Source organism: Bombus vancouverensis, chromosome 7, assembly GCF_051014615.1.
Source record: "Bombus vancouverensis nearcticus chromosome 7, iyBomVanc1_principal, whole genome shotgun sequence".
NCBI lineage: Eukaryota > Metazoa > Arthropoda > Insecta > Hymenoptera > Apidae > Bombus > Bombus vancouverensis.
Window position 1 is genome coordinate 14,450,484 of NC_134917.1, and position 19,440 is coordinate 14,469,923.

The 19,440-nt window shown below is 33.9% G+C and overlaps 3 protein-coding genes across 4 annotated transcripts; 1 reads left to right on the plus strand and 2 right to left on the minus strand.

Moving 5' to 3' along the window:
* Positions 1 to 3,489: 3,489 nt before the first annotated feature.
* Bka (FCF1 rRNA-processing protein Bka) lies at positions 3,490 to 5,087 on the minus strand. Of its 2 annotated transcripts, none has more exons than XM_076620309.1 (5): positions 4,975 to 5,087; positions 4,308 to 4,390; positions 4,152 to 4,223; positions 3,766 to 4,075; positions 3,490 to 3,683 (listed from the first exon to the last, which is right to left on the minus strand). In XM_076620309.1, the coding sequence occupies exons 1-5, from the start codon at positions 4,996 to 4,998 to the stop codon at positions 3,540 to 3,542; spliced, it is 633 nt and encodes a 210-aa protein (XP_076476424.1). In that variant the 5' UTR covers positions 4,999 to 5,087; the 3' UTR covers positions 3,490 to 3,539. The 2 variants fall into 2 exon arrangements, with proteins under 2 accessions (XP_076476424.1, XP_033183880.1); XM_033327989.2 differs by lacking the exon at positions 4,975 to 5,087 and adding an exon at positions 4,545 to 4,701.
* A 791-nt stretch (positions 5,088 to 5,878) lies between these two features.
* LOC117158606 (nuclear RNA export factor 1) lies at positions 5,879 to 11,670 on the plus strand. The gene is made up of 10 exons (XM_033337693.2): positions 5,879 to 6,231; positions 6,312 to 6,625; positions 6,711 to 6,797; positions 6,891 to 7,137; positions 7,213 to 7,406; positions 7,493 to 7,605; positions 7,927 to 7,963; positions 8,052 to 8,287; positions 8,377 to 8,581; positions 8,661 to 11,670. Exons 1-10 carry the CDS (start codon positions 6,153 to 6,155, stop codon positions 9,093 to 9,095), a joined length of 1,947 nt encoding a protein of 648 aa, XP_033193584.1. The 5' UTR covers positions 5,879 to 6,152; the 3' UTR covers positions 9,096 to 11,670.
* On the minus strand, positions 11,624 to 19,352 carry LOC117158470 (integrin alpha-PS5). The gene is made up of 24 exons (XM_076619834.1): positions 17,786 to 19,352; positions 17,583 to 17,719; positions 17,324 to 17,509; positions 17,130 to 17,237; positions 16,817 to 17,014; positions 16,558 to 16,737; positions 16,326 to 16,419; positions 15,610 to 15,848; positions 15,405 to 15,543; positions 15,263 to 15,327; positions 15,041 to 15,191; positions 14,893 to 14,978; positions 14,639 to 14,827; positions 14,443 to 14,542; positions 14,199 to 14,376; positions 13,933 to 14,126; positions 13,734 to 13,858; positions 13,233 to 13,664; positions 12,987 to 13,156; positions 12,733 to 12,916; positions 12,342 to 12,672; positions 12,159 to 12,255; positions 11,942 to 12,071; positions 11,624 to 11,882 (listed from the first exon to the last, which is right to left on the minus strand). Exons 1-24 carry the CDS (start codon positions 18,093 to 18,095, stop codon positions 11,778 to 11,780), a joined length of 4,128 nt encoding a protein of 1,375 aa, XP_076475949.1. The 5' UTR covers positions 18,096 to 19,352; the 3' UTR covers positions 11,624 to 11,777.
* Between the last annotated feature and the right edge of the window lie 88 nt (positions 19,353 to 19,440).

Sequence of the window (19,440 nt, forward strand, 5' to 3'; positions counted from 1 at the left end):
CTCGCCGCTGCCAGGAGAAGCATTCTTCGAGCTTGCTGACGCCGTCCCTCTCCGATCCATCGGGCCCGATGTATGCATCCGTTTCTCTCGCTCTTCCTTCGTTCCTCTCTCTTTCCTTCTCCGTTTCTCCTCTCTCACCGTTTACACTCCCCGCTCCTTTGCCGCGCGCTCGCACACCTTCCATCGATATCACTTTTTCTCTTTCTTCGAAGAAACCTTCGGCTTTCTCTTTCTCTCTTCGGCCACCGTCTTTCGCGTTTCCTCTCTCTTCCACGCGCCAACGTTCTTTGTCGGTGTTCCTCTCTCGCTTCCACTTCCTTTGCCACCCTTTTATCAATATCTTTCCTCCCGTTTCGACTTTGTACAAACTTCTTTGATCCATCGTCTTATTCCAAGCTCGACACTTTCTATCCCTCTTGGTCTCCTGTACTCTCAGCTTATCTCTCTTTCTCTCGTCCCTCCCCCCTCACATCTCCTGCCACTGCTCTTCGATCCACCTTCTTTCTCAGACGTATTTAGAAAAGCCTCATCTGGGCCCGCATGCTCTTTCTTTTCTCTCCGATTTTCTCAGGCAACCTATCTACATCGCATTTTCTCCCCCCCCCTCTCTCTCTCTCTCCCTCTCTAACTCCTTCCTTCTAGCGATCGGTGTTGCTTTTCCTCTTCGTCTAGAAAAGCATTCGCGAACCCTCCTTTTCCGAGACACCGGTTTCCATCCTTATCTCTCTGGAACTTAGACCCTCTTCGTCTAACCAAGCATCGATAGCGTTTTCCCTCTTCGTCTAGAGAAACATTCGCGGTTCTCCTTCTCTTGGCCCTTCTGCCTCTATCCTCCTCCATCTAGGCTCTTTGGTTCGTCGCATCTTTGTCCGTTCCGGTAGTGTCTCCATCTTACCTTGTTCCTTCTTCGTCCGATGCGAGGTTCGTCGGTCGAGCTCTCTCTCTCTCTCTTCAATCGGGACATGCTAGTTCCACCATCGGCGTGCACGTTCCCTCCCACCCTGGGCCCTACGTGTCTTTTCCTTGCCCCTCCATTCTCCTGCGGAAGGTGGCCGGGCCCCTCATAGCGCCCTCGTTCCCCGTCTCTGTCCCCGCGGCCGTTATCCTCCCACCTTCGACTCTATCCTCGCGCATCCCAGCGTCGTCTCGCGCTGAGATATTCTCCCTTTTGCCCTCGAGGAACGAGCAATGCGGAGGCTCAGGTATGCAAGATGGCCGCCGCTGAGAAGCGTTCGCAACGAGGACCGCTTACGGGCGAACCAGGGAAAGAGACCGGCTATCCGTGAAACAGAGATGAAGCTAGCCGAGGGACGAAGACGGAACTTGCGTCGTATCGGAGGGACGAGGAAAGGACGACCGAGATGAATAATGCGCGGGGGAGGAGGGGTAGCAGAAGAACGAAGAGAAGAGGACAAGAGAGAGAAAGAGGCAGTTAGGTTGACAAGGGTGTGGGGTAGCGAGGAAGAGAGGCGGTGGAACGAGAGGTCTAGAACCACGATGCCGTAGATATATATCCGCGGCCCTGTAGCCACTTTTATAACTAATCCGTTACCACGATCGAACGCTTCGCTCGAACTTTCCACCTCTCTTCCCTCTCGACTCTCTTCCGTCTTCTTTTTTCTCTCGATCGAGAGCACGGCCGCGCGAGCTACACGCGCGACTAGATTCTCTTCGCTGTTTTCCTTTAATCTAGTTTACTGGGTACCGGCCGCTATATGGACACCAGCGACTCCTCCTCCTCCCTCTACCGACCGTACGTGCCGATTACCGTATCGATAGCTAACCCGATTTACGCGTATGCGCCCACCGCCACTTCCTTCCTTTCTTCCTCTCTTTCTCTCTTCTTTTCTCTCTCCTCTTCCTTTTTTTCACCACGTAACGTAGGATCCTGAACAGAGCGTCGCGTGGATAAGATTAAACCCGTGTACGGACGGTCCGGGGAACGTTTGAGAAATCGTTATCTAGCAAGAACGGAAAGTATGCACATACCTACTACGCGCGCGGGATGGAATGCCACGGGAAATTAGGAGTCTCAAAGTTTTGCCTCCCAACAGTCTCGACTATGAACGTTTTAAGGATCTTTTTATCCGAATGGATCTGGTCGAGGCGTTTCAAACGGAAGCTATCCGTCGGAAATTGATCTTTTGCTTGATTTTTATAAAGTGACGCTCGACAACGTGTCGGTTTTATGATATCAACTTCCTGATTGGCAAAGGTTAACGACAAGTATTCGTCGCGAAGGAGGGTGCGGCAGGATGCCGCCGGTATCCGCGTGCTTGATATCCGATGTTCAGCGGTACGACAACGTGCATGCATATGCCATTTGTTGGTCCATGATATTCGAAAGGTTACGGTCCGAAAGACGACAAAAGATCCTGACATTTATCCAGACGATACGATACGAGCTCTGTGTGATACGACCAGTTTTACAATTCATCTGGTCGCTTGAACCGTATCGCGATCGCGTTAGTGTGAGAAGAACTGCAACGTTAAAAACGATTTTCTCGAACGTAACTTTGATTAATTGGATGCGAGTTTTGAATGGAAGTAGAAGTCGCGGTAAACAAGTAGTAATAACTGTGAAAAGTCAGCCAAGATGACTCGCGGTAGGAATAACTAATCTCGGCACAAAGGGTGATTTATCCGCGACACGCTTCCCATAAATGAACGTGATAAATTTAATAGAAAGCGAAATAATCGCCGTTATTCTTGAAATCTTCCGTTCGACGTTAAATCATCCGCGGCCCTCAACAACCGGTATATTAGGTATTCTTATCTTGCAAGTATCTCAACTTGGTATCATTTTCCGAACACACGTAGGGAACGTACTTTCCTGCAGGCCGATTTACCAATATAATTGTACAAGATAGATCGCTTGATCACGGTAACGCGCATCCACCAAAGCGTACTTCGTAAATCTTATCGGTAGATCCGCGATGGTACACGATGGATCTTCGTCGAGAAAGCTACGATTCGACCAGAAATGTGATCGCTTTCCGCGTAGGTAAGCGTTACGATCGCCAACACGGTCTTTGCCGAATCGCGATATCTTGGCCGAGTGCGAAAGTGGATCGTTGCAAACTTCTTGACAACTTATTTTGCGAGTCACGCCCGTGTAAATTTACCGCAGATCGTTCCTCACTCGAAATGGTCTTTTGCGCCCACTTGTCTAACATTATTTTGCGTTGCTACCATATACGGGGCAGCATCATTCACAAAACAGTAAAATTCTATCGAGTTGCGGTGTGTCACGTGGGCGTTACATGCAACAGCTTCATTGTTTCACCGAACAATAACTGTAACATGTTCTCTTCTGTTTATCTTCGACCGTTGGACAACCGCACAAAATGTGTCGATTGTCGGTCGCTTCTGGACTACCTTCGAATGGAAGAGAAAAAAGCAATAAAGAAAAGCAGGGAAGAAATTTCTTTTTTATGTAAAGAAATCGTTTCGTCAACGATTTATTCGTTAATGAAGATTATTAGAGAGTAAGATGTACAAGATTTATTACATAAATTTATACAATAAAAAAAGTGTGTTTATTTTTTAGGTGCTCCATACGCATCCGGCATTCTTTCTATGGTGTATCTATGCTGAGCGACGTACATTATAGGTACACCAGGTATTTTTCGTATTCTCCTCTTTAGATCTTTGTCGTTAGTTGCCACAATGTAGCATTTATGCTAAAAAATTGCAGTATTATAATTACTATAAATTATAAGTACTGTTAGGTAGACCTTTGATTTTGGAACAAATTATACTCACTTGAGTTACTCTATTGACGATACAGTCATCCGCATACGTGCCTTTGTGCATACAGTTTAACCTTTCAAATCTAGGATCTTTCATAATCCTTAAAGCTATTTTATACTTTTGGCCCAATTTTTCCATTTCACCCAACACACAATCCGTTATATATGGAATACATTTAGCATAAAGGCATTCCATCATATTTTCTATGATATCTAATTTATTTTTAATAGAGAAATTTATAAAATTTGTATCTACCAAAATATGATAAGGAGGTCCTAGTTGTGTGTTATATTGGAAAAACAATGCAGAGGACTGCTGGGGACTATAATAACATCATAATGGTATAATTTTATAATCTAATATTATGAAAATATTACAGCACATACAAGAATACTTACGCTTCTGTTATTTTAATTTCAGTTGGATTTTCTTTTTTAACTTTTCTTGGTGGTGCACGATGCTCTGGTTTTCTACAAATCGTAAATATGCATTGTGTAGGTGGTTCTACATAGTAACACTTTTTTACTTTGTGACTGATAATAAAATTGACTTACATTCTTGAATCTGTCAGGCTTATCATTCTTTTCATTTGTGCAAATCTTTGCATAACAACTTTTCGCGTCCTCTTATTTTTTCCCTGTACATTTCAAATAAGTTGAAAAATAACTTTATGTTTTGGCGTATAAGTTAAACAAAATCATTGCAATATCAAAATTTAAAAACATAACCTAAATACACGTTTAACATATTTTATAAGAAATGTAATATTTTATAGATAAAATGTTATTTACCATTTTTTATGTTTAATACTCAATACTCTATTATGTTTACAATAAAAATTAGTATATCGATAATCTAATTTTTCACTTCAAAATATATACTGCGCTATAAATTGCGTGCAAAACTGTTCAGTACTACCAACCTAGTATTTTCTGTTTAATTATCTATTACCAATACCAACGTAAAATATGAACCTGATTGTAATATATACCTTAATATCGCCATCTATGTGAAACTACCCGTAGAATATGTGCGCTGTTAAGTGGCGCCACATAGTGTAGATATTGGCACGGTAAAAATAAATTGTGTATGAATTGTGTATGAAATGTAATGAATTTAGTAACAAATTTATTGATTAAATGCAACAAAAATGTATGTAACAAATGTAACAAAATTATTTATCAATTATAATTATAATTATTCGCCAATTTTCATACTTACCTTTATTGCCATAGAATAATACATCGCTAAGACAAATCACTCGCTTTGCTATATGATATACATGAATAAAATCAATCTTTATTACATAAATATTACACAAATTTATATTGGATCTTAAATAGAATTTTATTATATTTTATTTATTATATATATTAAATAGAATTTTTTTATATCACAAGGTAGCATGAGTGTACTTTAAGGTGATTTATGTAGTAATGCAAGAATGTATGTAAACCGGAAGTCGTCCAAATCCGGAAGACAGGGACTATGTTTAATAAATAATAAAATAATAAATAAATAGAATACTTTTTTTAATTTTATAATCCGTATATAATAAAATAATAAATAAATAGAATACTTTTTTTCAATTTTATAATCCGTATATATAAGCAGAGAAAACAACGATTGAAAAATAAGGGAGAATTGTAACACTGAACTCAGTCTAGATGCATTTCCTAAAAGTGCAAAAATTGTTATAATTCAAAGTTTTCTCAAGTTGTAATTAAGTTATTAAAATATAATTATTTGTTTTGAAGGTTATTTCGTTCAAGTTTTTGCTCATTTCTAAGCGACTTGTTAATTTCATTAAACCATTCAATTTCAAATTTTGCAGATACAAGCAGAGTACTTCCGCATTTGATTGGTAACAACCCAACTTGAAATTCTCCGAATTTTTATGACAAACGAGATAGTCATAAATTCAAGAAAAATTAACTGATTCCTTTGTACTACAATTACATACTATATGACAATTATCTTTTAATAATATTTAATTTTAATAATATAATTTAATATTTTGGATTTTACCATTGACCGGAAGTACCTTCCTTGCTGACCCCCCACCTTTCCTGCTAACCCCCTACCTTCCTTGCTGACTGGCCATTTCCTTTCCGCTTTCTGGTAATGACGCTGAGTCGTGTGCAGGCGGTATCCTGAAGCACAGTGTAGTTCTGCTCTTTGTTAAGTACAGATCAAGTACAGTGCAAAATCAGTTGAACTATTGCCATTTTTACCAACATATTATCAGTGTTGTTGCTATAAATATAATATATATAATTTGATTAAGTGCACAAGAGAATTATTTATGCCTTAATGTTTCTATAACTATCGAAACTTGCAATGGGCGTTGCACTTTGTTTCTGATCTTTTGTGGTTTTGCGTTGCTTAATTTGTGAAAGATGCCAAAAAAATCCAACAAATCGCAATGGGGTGGCCGAGGTGGAAGATCTGGAAATTTTGACGATAAACACTATTTCGGTATATTTTTCATCATTATTCTTAGGTGATAAAGGTAGGTGAAATTGGTCGCGTCTACATTAATTTTTTGCTTTACACAGGGCACGATGACCGTGTACCCAGAAATGATAGAGGTTCCTACCTTGGTAATAGGCCTAGAGTATCATTCAAAACGCAAGCAAGACCAACAAGGGATGTGCCTAGAAGTCTAACATTAGCATGCTTAGACGAAGATGTACAAATGGCAACAAGTTCCAATAATAATAATAACAATCGGCAAGTTATTATAACAGGAAGAAATAGAAGGACGCAACGTGGAAGAAATAGCCCTGTGCCTCATAGAAGATATAGGACTAGTTTAGTTCCTAGACCTAAGCGATTTCCTATGGGAGAAACCAATTGGTATAAAATTACTGTAAGTATATAATAAGTATAAGGAAATAAATTTTAATGTTCGGTTTAGTTTTAGTTTTAATCATAAAAATCATTTTTGATTACAGATACCATATGGGCAGAAATATGATAAAGATTATATAATAAATAATCTTCTTAGTTATATAGCACCAGAAACTTTTCTTCCAATAATGGTAAATATGAAACATTTCAATTATATTATATAATTACAAATAAAATAATTACAAAGTGTGAACTCTGTACAAAATATAAAAATTTGTCAACAGTACCGGGTTTTTGGAAATGAAGCCAATTTTTACGTAGATGATGAGAAAATAGCCGTTGCGTTACTTGATTGTGATCGTAAAATTACAACTACTGATGGATACAAATTATTAGTAAGAGTCTCCAAATCACCATTTCCTCAATGTGAAATTGATGCCAAGCTCAAAGAAAGATTGAAACAAGCCATGTCTAAACGATATATGCAAGCTACAAATGCATTAGACTTGTCAAGGTTTCACAGAGATCCAGGTTAGAAAAATTTAAAGTAATATTTTACACATAAATTTCTTGTACGGAATATTGTAGTAATTTTGATTGTTACAGATCTTGTTTCTGACTACTTTTGTGCATTGTTCCAACCTTCAATATTAAAAACAGTGTTGGACATTGTATCAGAATACATACCAGATTTGGAGGCATTAAATTTGGATGGAAATAAGTTGCAGACACTCCAATATTTAAATATCCTGAATAGAAAATTTCTAAAGTTAAAGATATTGTATATTGGAGATAACAGGGTATGTAATTTAAGCTGATATAAGCTATGAGTATTTTATCGTTTATATCATAGTGATTGATTCAATATATAATTAACGTTTTGTAGATAAAGGATATTAATCAACTGGATATTATCAAAGATCTGAAGTTGGAAGAGCTTAAATTGGCAGGGAATCCTATATGCAACAAGTATAAATCTCGACAAAATGACTACATCAGGTAATGTAGTATTTCAATACGATCTTCCCTTTCACGATCATGTATTTTCCAAATCTGAGTTGAATTGACACTGTTTACAAATTTTAATTAATACCTACAATTAACAGTATATACACTAAAAATATCAACCTATTTATTTATTAGAATATCTATCATATTTTTAAATTATTTGAAATGAAGTAATAAGTAGTTCTTAAAAATTCCAAATTATTTCTGCATTCGTTCCATTAAATTAAACCCTTACATTAATAAGGCAAATATTTCTGTTATTACGATTAACTTGGAGCTTCCGGGCTTCCGGCTTTTCTGTCCTGACAACAGCGACGTGCGGAGGAGGTTCCCCAAACTCCTGCGACTGGTAAGTAATAAACGATAATCGTATTATCAATCACTATACTTCATAAAATGAATGAAATCAGAAATAACTGCTTTTTATATTTTATAAGGATGGTATGGATCTCCCGAAGCCAATCTTATTCGATGTAGTGGACGAAGGAAACAAAATACCCCCTTCTCAGAGGATGTTTGTTGCAAATGCAAAAGCACAAGAAATTGCTAGTCAATTTCTACAGCAATACTTCCTCATATTTGATAGTGAGAATCGTCAACCATTGCTAGATGCGTATGTCGAACATGCGTGTTTTAGCATGACTGTGTCTTATCCTCCTCACTATACTAACAAGTAAGTTTCTGCATACAGATTAACTCAGAAATAAACGACATATATTTTAATAATAATAAATAAATAATCTAATAAACGGGATATTACAGATTAAATGGATACCTAATGGAAAATAGAAACCTAATGGAAAACAAGAACCTAATGGACAATAGAAACCTGTACAGAACAAACGATACAAACAGAAGGCAGAAGTTATTAAAACATGGTCGTTTGCCTGTAGTTTCATTTATTTCCGAAATGCCACGAACTTCGCATTATCTAAATACATTCACAATGGACATCAACCCGATAACAGTAAGATCTTATTTCTTTGTAAACAAAAACGAAATGTGCAACCTATTCATTGTGTTATACAGCAACTTTATATTTCTAGGATGGAATAATGTTGATTACAGTCACTGGACTGTTCAAAGAGCTTGACAAGAAAGAACAGCCTATTCGTTACTTTAACCGAACCTTTATAATAGTGCCGGAAGGAAATGGTTACTGTATTCGAAATGAACAATTACATATCAGTCAACCGACAGACGCGCAATTAAAACAATTGTGTAGTCAACCACAAGCGCAAATACCAAATCCAGGATCACAGACTCCTTCGATTAGCGGCAATGAACAATCATTAACAGTTCAGTTGCCCGAAGACGTAAAACAACAAATGACGATGACGCTCAGCCAACAAACAAACATGAACTTGGAATGGAGTTTAAAGTGTTTACAAGAAGTATCATGGAATTATGACAATGCGCTGTCAGCGTTTCAAGAATTTTACAAGCGGGGACAAGTACCAGCGGAAGCATTTAATAAATAAGAATATAATACGTGGAAAAGTAAGACTTAGAGAAATTTCAATTTTATTCGTTATTCTTTTCTGCTGCATGTGTCTTTACAGTACATGATAGATTTGTATCGTAATCAGTGTAAAGGTGCAGTTTTCCTAGATATTAGTTCTTTTTCTTTTCTCATCAAAAATAAGGAGTTAATTTTAATCGTATTCATTATGTGTTACAAATGGACATTGACTTTTTTTTCTTACTTTATAATTATAAGAAATTACTGCTTAAAGTCTTATGCGTTTATTGTCTTTATAGCGAATAAAAAGAAGATTGTTGTAAAATACTGAAAGCAGCCAATAATTTTTTCCACGAAGTATTGTATTTAACAGCAATCTTCTTTTTATGTCAATGAAATGCATAATGCTTTTATCATTAAAGAATACAAGATGTATATTATTTTTATTTTAAGAGTAGTTGTCTCTCGTAAGTTAAAATTTAGTCATGATTTTTAGCTTTAAAAAATTTCAGGGGATGTTGATACTAGTGTGCGATACAATTGATTTTGACTTTCATTTTTGTATGTCTGAAGTTTCGTACAGCAATACAATATTCCAAACTTCAGATTTTAATTTCCTATAATTATTTACAACATACAATTGTAATTCACTTTTGGAATTATATCGAACATGAGCATTGTGTTCATTATGAGAAACACAAATAATACTTAGATTTCTCGCACTGCTAGTTCAATTACGAATCATATTTCGTATGTATATAATGATGCACATTTTATATTATGATTCAAGTAATCTATATCTGATACGTTTGGTCTATCCTAGAATACGTGTGCGATAATACTCTAACGTTTGTAAATAGACAATTTTATAATACTATGTAATTATTTGTGCCTTTCTTTGATTAAACTATCAAATGAAATGAGCATCATTATGTATGTGATATAGATTAGTTTACATTAAATTTAATAAGGCTACAATGTCATGAATGTATAATCTTAGAAAGATTATATCACATCTCACTTCATATCATGCTGGTTGTTCGTATTTATAATAAATATGTTACATAATTTTATGAACATTTAAATAATGAAAACATCTGTCACATAGCGTGAAAAAAATCTATTCTCTCTGTAGCGAATTTCTTTAATCAGTTTGATATTAAAGTTATTGTGATAAAATAATAGTTCTAGCAAAAGAATTTAACATCGATAATAAAAGAGATACAAATCAACCAGCATGAAATGTTTGTATCAGTTGTTGGGAATTGAAATACCGCGTTAATTTTATACCTTTCGGAATCTGCGCAAATTTATATATAGATGCATTGTTAACATCTATATCCATTATTATATGTTTCTGTCAAATCTGCAAATCCAAAGATTAGCTACAGTTCGTGAGCATAAATTATTCGTTGGTATCCGTAAAGAACGCGCGTTTAATAAAACTATATCACTCTATTATGTTACACATATCCAGGGGATAGAGATGAACTAGCCCTCACGATATGTAATCTATTTAATTTATTCATTTCTGAAAATGGTCGAATTGCCTTTGTAATGAAAAAGAAGGACACTGATGAAAGAACGAAAAACAATAGTTCTGATGGATCAGCTGAAATTCTAACAAGGAAGTTTGATCTTTCTTGTCGAAGCTTGTCGATATGCAACAAAATGTGCTACGACAAACAGTCACACAATATTTGTGCAATGTTAAGAAACAACATGACATTGAAAAGGCTGAACTGCATTCGACCGTATCAGTTACTGCTGTGGACTGAACCCACAGAAAGTTTTGTGCTGTATTGATGTCGATCAGACAGGAGCTATAACCGGCTCTTAATTTTGTGTCTTTTTGAAAGACATAGTAAATCATACTGGCACATAAAACTGATCGCAGTGGTATGACAACGAAACTAAAGAATGGAACAAAATGTATTCGATGTAACGCAGTTTGTTTGAAAGAATTATTCTACGACATAGAATTATTAGTACAATTATATAAAATAAGCATGATTGATATATTACCGAGAGTATAATTTATGCTCACATTCTGTACAGATCTTATTAAAATGATAGAATATTTGTAGCAGTACTGCAAGTTCTTCGGGAAAAATATTTGTTCCAATGTACTGCTAGTCGTTATCAAATGTTTTTTCTTTTGCTATATAGAAAGAATGTCATTCAAAAAGGAAGCGAGAGGAAATGTAGAAAAGGAAATAGGGAAACTCATAAAATGTGAAAAAGATATTTTTATTATCATATACATTACATATGTAGTAAGAGATCGATTGATTCAGTAGGGAATATTATTGCTATTTCATTGCGAACTATTGCGTTTGTAACTTCATCTTTAATTAAACAAAATATGTAAATAACTGATTAATGTATATGTTCAAGATACATTTTTACATTATGTATACTTGTCAGATTAGGGTACTTGAACATAACATACAAGATGGAAATATGTAACTTGTAATTAATAAAAGTAGATATTTGTATACATAATATATAGGCGTTTTTCATCGGAGGCAATAAATGTAATGTAAATAAGAATTAGAAATTTATTAAATAAAATTTGGTTTTTACAGAATAAATGTGAAGTATTTGATATTTTTTAAGTACTTCCCGTCCACTAAATATCACGTATTTTCAGGTTCAATCACCGCCAAGATCCCGCTTTCTATCACTTACGAATAAGATGTTAATTAATTTTTACTTCTAAAATCATAGGATGCCATAGAATACTTACTTCATCAATTTCTTGTTTCGTTAAGTCCTGTTTTCCTTTCCGTTTAAAGAAACCTAACTGAAAAATGTTATTAAATAAAACATGTTATAATCACGTTCAATAAAAAGATATCTTACCATGTTTAAAATTGCGACACAAATGCATAATAATAACAGCCCCACCAAAACAGAAACGATAATAATCCATAGCTGTAGCTTTTCCATTTTTGGAGTGTAATAGAACATTGTCATAACTTCTATTGTGGAACTATTTTTAATCATTTTTAAATTATTTCAGATAATATATAGATACAAGTACTTAGAAAATATGTAATAAAATGTAAAATATATTTACCGGGTTCCATTGATATCTAGCCTTTCATCTGGTTTTATGATTTCTACGTTCACCTCGGTGGTAAATTTGACAACGGCTCTTTTATTCCTAAAGTTGGCTTAAGATATCGAAAAAAGCGTAAACGAATGAAACATGTAACCGTATGTTATAATATATGTATGAAGAAGCAATATAAGTGATTACCTTTAAATTTATCGATATTTAATAAAAATTTAATCACCAACTTTCCAACATCTTGTAACGTTTTCAGCGTATTTAAACTGCATACGATGGTCGTACAAGCTATGTCAGGTGTTGAACAATTTATATAAATAATATTATCTGTCAAATTTTTGTTCAACGTTTCTGAAGTTTGAACATTCTTCGCGTCACTTAGGTATACGGCTGAAGCCTCTACGTTTCTTTTGTGTATATCAAATTTATCTAAGAATGATTCCTCTTGAACTTCACCTAATTGACTATCCACTAAAGTACTCTCGGAAGAGCATTCAAAAAGTTCCCCTGATATGTATAGCTAAAAACATATTTCATCGACAATTTATATCTACAAGAAAGAGAGTCCATAGATTCTTACTTGAGGTTTGTACATGTATATCAAAGTTGTTGAGTCTTCAGTAGCTAATGGCACTTTAACAGCAAGTTGTGCATCTTCTATAGGCGATGCTCCAAGTTTATACACTTGATAAGTATGTTGAAAAGTAATATTTGAAGAACTTTCGTTTAAAGTAGTTAAATAGTAGGCTTCTTCATTTGCTTTGCTGAAAAATAATATTAGTCAAAACAAATGCATTATTTGCTACAAGACAAATATATCTAAATAATACGAACCCATGCAGAGATAGAGAAACCTCGTTTACTAAATTAAGAGTTTTGCTTATGTTCGTCGTTCCATGATTTATACTACGAGTTTTTATGATTGCGTAAAAATATAATTTATTATGGTCATACAGCGATCCATTAATTAAGTGTCTCATATCCAAGTTTAATTTAACACTTCTCTATAAAAAAAAAAAAGCATTAAATTTTTATTATCATACATTAGCAATACGATTTGTAAGAAAATGTTCAAAGTACCTCTTCTCCGTTCCAAATGGGGTTTCCCGTATCACAGATTACTATCAAATTTTCTTTCGAGTTATCTTCTTGACAAAAGGGTAAAATGCTACGTAACATTATTCTCTCGGGTAATGTGAACTCAAGTATGGTAAGGTACGCAGGTTCTCCATAGTTTTTCAAACTGATTTCTAAACTTATATCGCTCGAACCAATAACCCACGTATCGTTGTATTGTATATTATAAAATTTTGCAGTAGCGGATATATTAGAATTACAAACTTTATCTTCTCCACAACCGATGTTGAAAGGAAGGAAGGCTTGAGCAGTTTGTAATTTATTGTTTCGCTTTTCAACAAGACAGTATTTGCAAAAATTACTCGACGTATTATCATATAAAAAATCATGTTTCGCAAAAATACTAATCGGCTCGATAAAATCTCGTATGTTTCTCTAGGAAATATCATATTAAATAAACCATAAGTTGATATAAAATTGACACAAAAATATGTTTAATATTACCGAAATATTAACTTGAGCAGATAGGCAAACATTTGACGTCAAGTTAGAAGATTTCAACTCCAAAATTGTTTGTTGAGTTCGCTGGTAACGTTCGTCTATAGTAACTGTAACCTTAGATTTTATAGCTAGAAATGAATTATGATTCACTGAAAAATATAAACAGCTTTAACCGTATGTAAAGATTTACATAATTACATACATGTACCTTGCTCACTATTATAACGTACATTACGTACAAAGTATAGCGGGCATATTTTAACTAAGAATTGCCTAGCGTCTCTTTGTAAAGTATTAGGTACAGTCTCAATTAAAAGTTGTGTTTTTGTTACTGGTTTACTACGTAGTATTATAGCGTGTCCTGATTTGTATGCTCCAACTGCGATATCCAAATATCTGCGCGTAGAAGATTATTGGACCGGGTACTGATCAAATAGATTTAAATATCGCATGGTGAGTTTTACCAACCCATTTGCATCGATATCAACCGGTTTCGATATTGAAAATCCAAATCTCTGTATTTTCTGCGAAGGACGCCGTAAAAATTTTGCAGCTTCGATTCGCTCCGACACTTCCAGATAATCTGAACCGCCGTTAAATACATAGATCACGCCGTCATTCTCCCAAGGTGATCCCACAATAATATCTATTGCAATAAGAAAACAAATTCTATAAAAACCTACGCCATTTGATATAAATGGATTCGGATTACCATCGAATCCATCGGCATCCAAATCACCGCTAGCTATGGCATATCCAAAATGACCTCCTTCTGCGGTCCCGTATAATATTTGAGTCATTTCAAATTGTCCCTGCAAGAAATACATAAAGTACCTACGCCAGAGCTCTGCACTATGCAGTACGATATACTGCGAGACAATATATTTTCAGCGCGAAATACTTCTTACTTTGGATGTACCGACAAATACATAGACTCTGCCGTTATCTTCTCCCCAAAGAGGTGCTCCAATTAGAAGATCATCTAAACCGTCATTGTTTAAATCCCCTACGGCCAAACTGGCTCCAAAAAATTCGCCAATATGAGTTCCATCTAGCTTTGTAACGAACTCGCGCGACTCCGGGTTGACTATTATTACCTAGAGAAAGAAATTGTTCATCGAAAATCTTTAATTTGATATAATTTCGAGATATTGTTAATTACCGTGCCAACATAGTGCCACCCGGGAGCTCCACTGGCGAAGAGTAATTGATCTTTTTTGAAGAAGTAACCAGATTCAACGCTGTATCCTGTAAATGTATATCGTTGCATACTAATCATAAAAATAAGTTTGTCGGTATAAAGGGCATACCAAACTGAGATAAATTGTCAAGAAACGACAACTCTATGGACATCGTTTCATTTAAATATACTACATCCACGGTGCCATAATCTTCGTGTTTTGGCTTCCCTACGATGCGATTTATTTTTCTCTCTCTTTTGCCTTCGTTGCCTTTGGTTTGCTAGATTTTATTATAAAAACGTTACTATATGATATAAAAGAATATAACAGTCAAAAATAATATTTATATACCTTCATTGAAGCATAATGAACAGAAAAGCCATGAAGCGGATTGTACCAAAATTTCGAATCGAAACCTAATCGATCGAAATGATATAATTATTTAATACATACGTTATAATATTAATCATAATTTTAATAATTAATTACATACTATAGGACATAAGATTCTTGTCTTCGATTGACAACACGTCCGAAGAAACTTTCCCACTGTAACACATGCCTTGCAAAGTTTCGAAATTAATATTTGTGAATGGTTTTGAAATCACTACAATTGTCCGCGGTGCGCACACCTATGATTAAAATGTCATTAAAAATTGTATTTAATATCACGAAATTGTTATTAACATTCCACTTACTGTCAGAATCCCATTTATTTCGTCTACAGAAATGGCACTCCCAAACCAACCAAATTGTTTCCGTATAAGTATGTTCATTGCGAACCGCGTTTCGTATCCTTTTTCGTTCTCAATCTTTTCTGGCTTGATTAATTGACATTTGCTATTTTTAATCGCACACCGGAACACAACACCAGGTTCGATCAGGTACGGAAATCTCTGTATAGAAGGCGAGGAATAATTTCCTTTCGGTGCCCCAACTATCAACCTTTCGTAATTATTATATAAAAATTAAATACGATCTAAGAGAACAAATTGATCGATATTTCACATACAAGGAATAATATACGTTACCAGGGTGTATCAGTGTCCGGTTCGTAGTATAAACGTACAGTGTAACCGAAATAATTATTAACGTTATAAGAATAAATAATAGGAAAATCTATGTCTATATTATATCCATACACTGTTCCAACGAACAAGAGGAATATTTCTATAACAAATATTCTGTAAACCATCGTGGCGAATTCAAACTTTACGTGCTCGTCGGAAAAAAGTATAAAACTATCGCAAATTTTTATTCAAGCACAGGAAGACAAATGATAATACAATCGTTGAGATATGTGTCATCATAATACAATTTAACTGTGACTAATGAATCATTTATTTCATCAAACTCATCGTCGTATTACAAGGATATATAAAAAGAATCTGTAGCTGCATTTAAAATCGCATACCTAAAATTTTTGAATTTTTTAGCATGTGTTTTTCGATATCCTTCATGTAATATGGTAAACGATCTCGTGGGTCCTCCGCTGGTAATTTAGGACACTACATATATAAAACATATTTACAACTTATTTCTAATGTATTATATTTCTACTTATATATTTCTTACTTATATATTTCTACTTATATATTTCTATAATGACATTTATACTTTTAAATAATCAAAGATTGTAAGTATACTTTGGATTGTTTCCTTAATTCCAAAGCTGTAGGCATTAGTTGGATAGTTCTCTTTTCTCTCTTATCTAAAGTAGGGTGATTCATAAATAATGGTATTTGAAATTTATCCTGATGTGTAAGCTCTTCAAATTTTTTCATCATCTCCCAGAATACTAAAACTTCTCTAGGGTCAATACAACTCTAAAAACATAAGAAACATTATTAGGACTAATTGCAAGTTATCAAAATTCTAAAGCTATATTAAATAAAAATTGCACACTTTTGCAGCTAATTCAAGTCCAACTTCATCAGCCTCAGTTTCAGATTTTCTTTTGTACCAAGAAAAAATGGCACCAAACAATGTATACATAGTTAAACAAAGTGTAGCTGCTGCTCTACTTTCATAAAATACCCAAATTAGAAATGAAAATACAATAGTTGCAACGTAATTTATCACTCCAAAAGACAATATTTCTGACTAGAAACAATTATATTATCATTAATTATTATTTCCTGGATTAGCATTTTCTTCTTTTATGAAATATTAATTATGAAATATTAAAAACGTCATTTACAAAATAATTATAACTCACTGCATGAAGAAGCATATTATGTGATATTTCATGGGCTAAAATAAATGTTAGTTGATCATAGCTTTTAATAAAGTTGAAGATGTCAATAATTACAATGATATTTCTATCCTAAAACATTTAAAATAAAATGTAATTTTTATTATGTAGAGTAAAATTTTATTTCACTTTTTTATATATGTAGATGATCTACATACTGGTAAGATTAGAACATTAGGAAATGATGCTATATTATTAAATATACGATGGATTATAGTAATAGTCCAATCAGTGTCTTTAAATAAATTTTTATTAGAGTTCATCAACCGCTTTAGTGCTGTGGCAATTATTTTATATTTGGGATCATGTAATGGTACCACGTTTTTCTGATTTTGCACTATTACCTATATAAATTTGTGACTATGTGAAATACTGCCATTACTTTCAGTTCACCCAAATTTTTGTTTAAGTACATACTTGAAATAAAATTTTAGAACTTTCAATTTGTCGAGCTTGATCAACTAAAATTAAACGTAGTTTCTTTCTTACTGGATCTTCCTTCAAATGTGTCAAGCAATAAACAAACAAAATGAAAGATAGAAATCCCAAAGAACCTAGAAATACATATAACATATATTTCTTATGTTATTTTAAATACTTATAAGTGATAGATAGTATACCATAAATAGTATATTTCCTTCGCTTAAACCACCTTATATATTTTTGCTGTTGTTCTATAGTTTGTTTCAACCACCATTTTCTTACAAAATGACCACAATAGCATGATCCAAAGCACAGAATTAATGGTGCAGGACAATTTAATCTTTGAGTTGTATGAAAATTTGATATTTGAAATTTCAAACCCTGCCATCTTCTTTCAAGCTTTTTACATTGAATCGAAAATGTTCTATAATTGGTACTATACAATAGACTTCTTTTTGTACATGTTAAAGCTCTACCAGTCGTTAATCGAAGATATTTGAAATACATTATTTATTCAGAACATTTATATAAATGAAACCATTATAGCAGTATAACTTTTCAATAAATCTTTACGAAGGTTATACACTGAAAAACTTTGCATAGGTCTTTCCTGAAGGGATAATTACTTTGTATGGCATAATATAAGGTTAGGATACATCTTGTTGCTGAAGATCAGATGAAAAAAGAAACATTTAAAGGGAAAAAAAGAGAAAGAGCATATGCTATATGTACTGTAATATATGTTACTTGCGTTAAAAAGTACAGTATTTTTAGAAAGAAAACCATAAATCCGGTATACGAATGCCTGACAAATGTTTTTTATAATGGTATCAGTGTATTGATGCATCAGCTGATATGTGTCAAAAAAGGCAGCTTCGCTTTCCTTCGTACAGACGTGAACTGTTGATACTTTAAATGACCTCTTGCGAAGAAGGTTTACTTAAGAATTGTATCATTGTATTGAGGAAAAAAATGAAATGCTCCAACGTATTTAAATGAATCTCGCAATTTCATTATATCTAAATATATTTTTAACTGAATATTTAAGAACTATTTAACGTATGTAATGTTAAAGATTTGTCATAAGGTTATAATCGATAATTCAAGCAAGATCGATTAATAACTGTTACAATAGCTGATCAAAACTAATACATATAATCTAATTTTTTTCCAAATTAACCGCAAATCGAGGATACTCAATTAATTTTCTCGTTTCTTAACGTACAATACACGATATATCTCTGCAAACGTAAAATATCTTAAAATCACTTTGCATAGAAAATGTTGAGAGACAATTATATGTATACTTTATTTATGTCTTTCAATCTTAAGCCATTCTTTAGGGATAACTAGTAAATTATTTTTTCACAAATAATTGGAAAATTACATAATTGTTTATATTTATTTATAACATTCAACTTTCAAACAATATATATGCAAATGACCAACGTTATTTTAAGGTACATATTAGTCTCCTCTTTCAGTTATCAATTTCAAAAAAACAAAACGAAAACAAGTCGGTTCCGTTAGAATAAAAATATTTAAGAAACTCATGCGAAGATTACTATGAAAATAAAACGAAAAATTCACAAACGAGACTTAAATGCGTATGACGTATATATGCATATATACTGATCGTTCTTGAAAATAAACCGGACAGGGATAAATTTATGGAGATACAAATTAGAAAGGAATTCGATTGAATATTGAATATGAAAACGGTGCAATTTCTAAGAACAATATACCGATACAGTAAGCGAAGCAGAAAGCACGTACTCGTACGTCTGCTATAAAGGGTTCGGTGTTGATTCTCGGTGCAGCTAGCGGCCAAGGATGCGTGTATTTGTGCGCG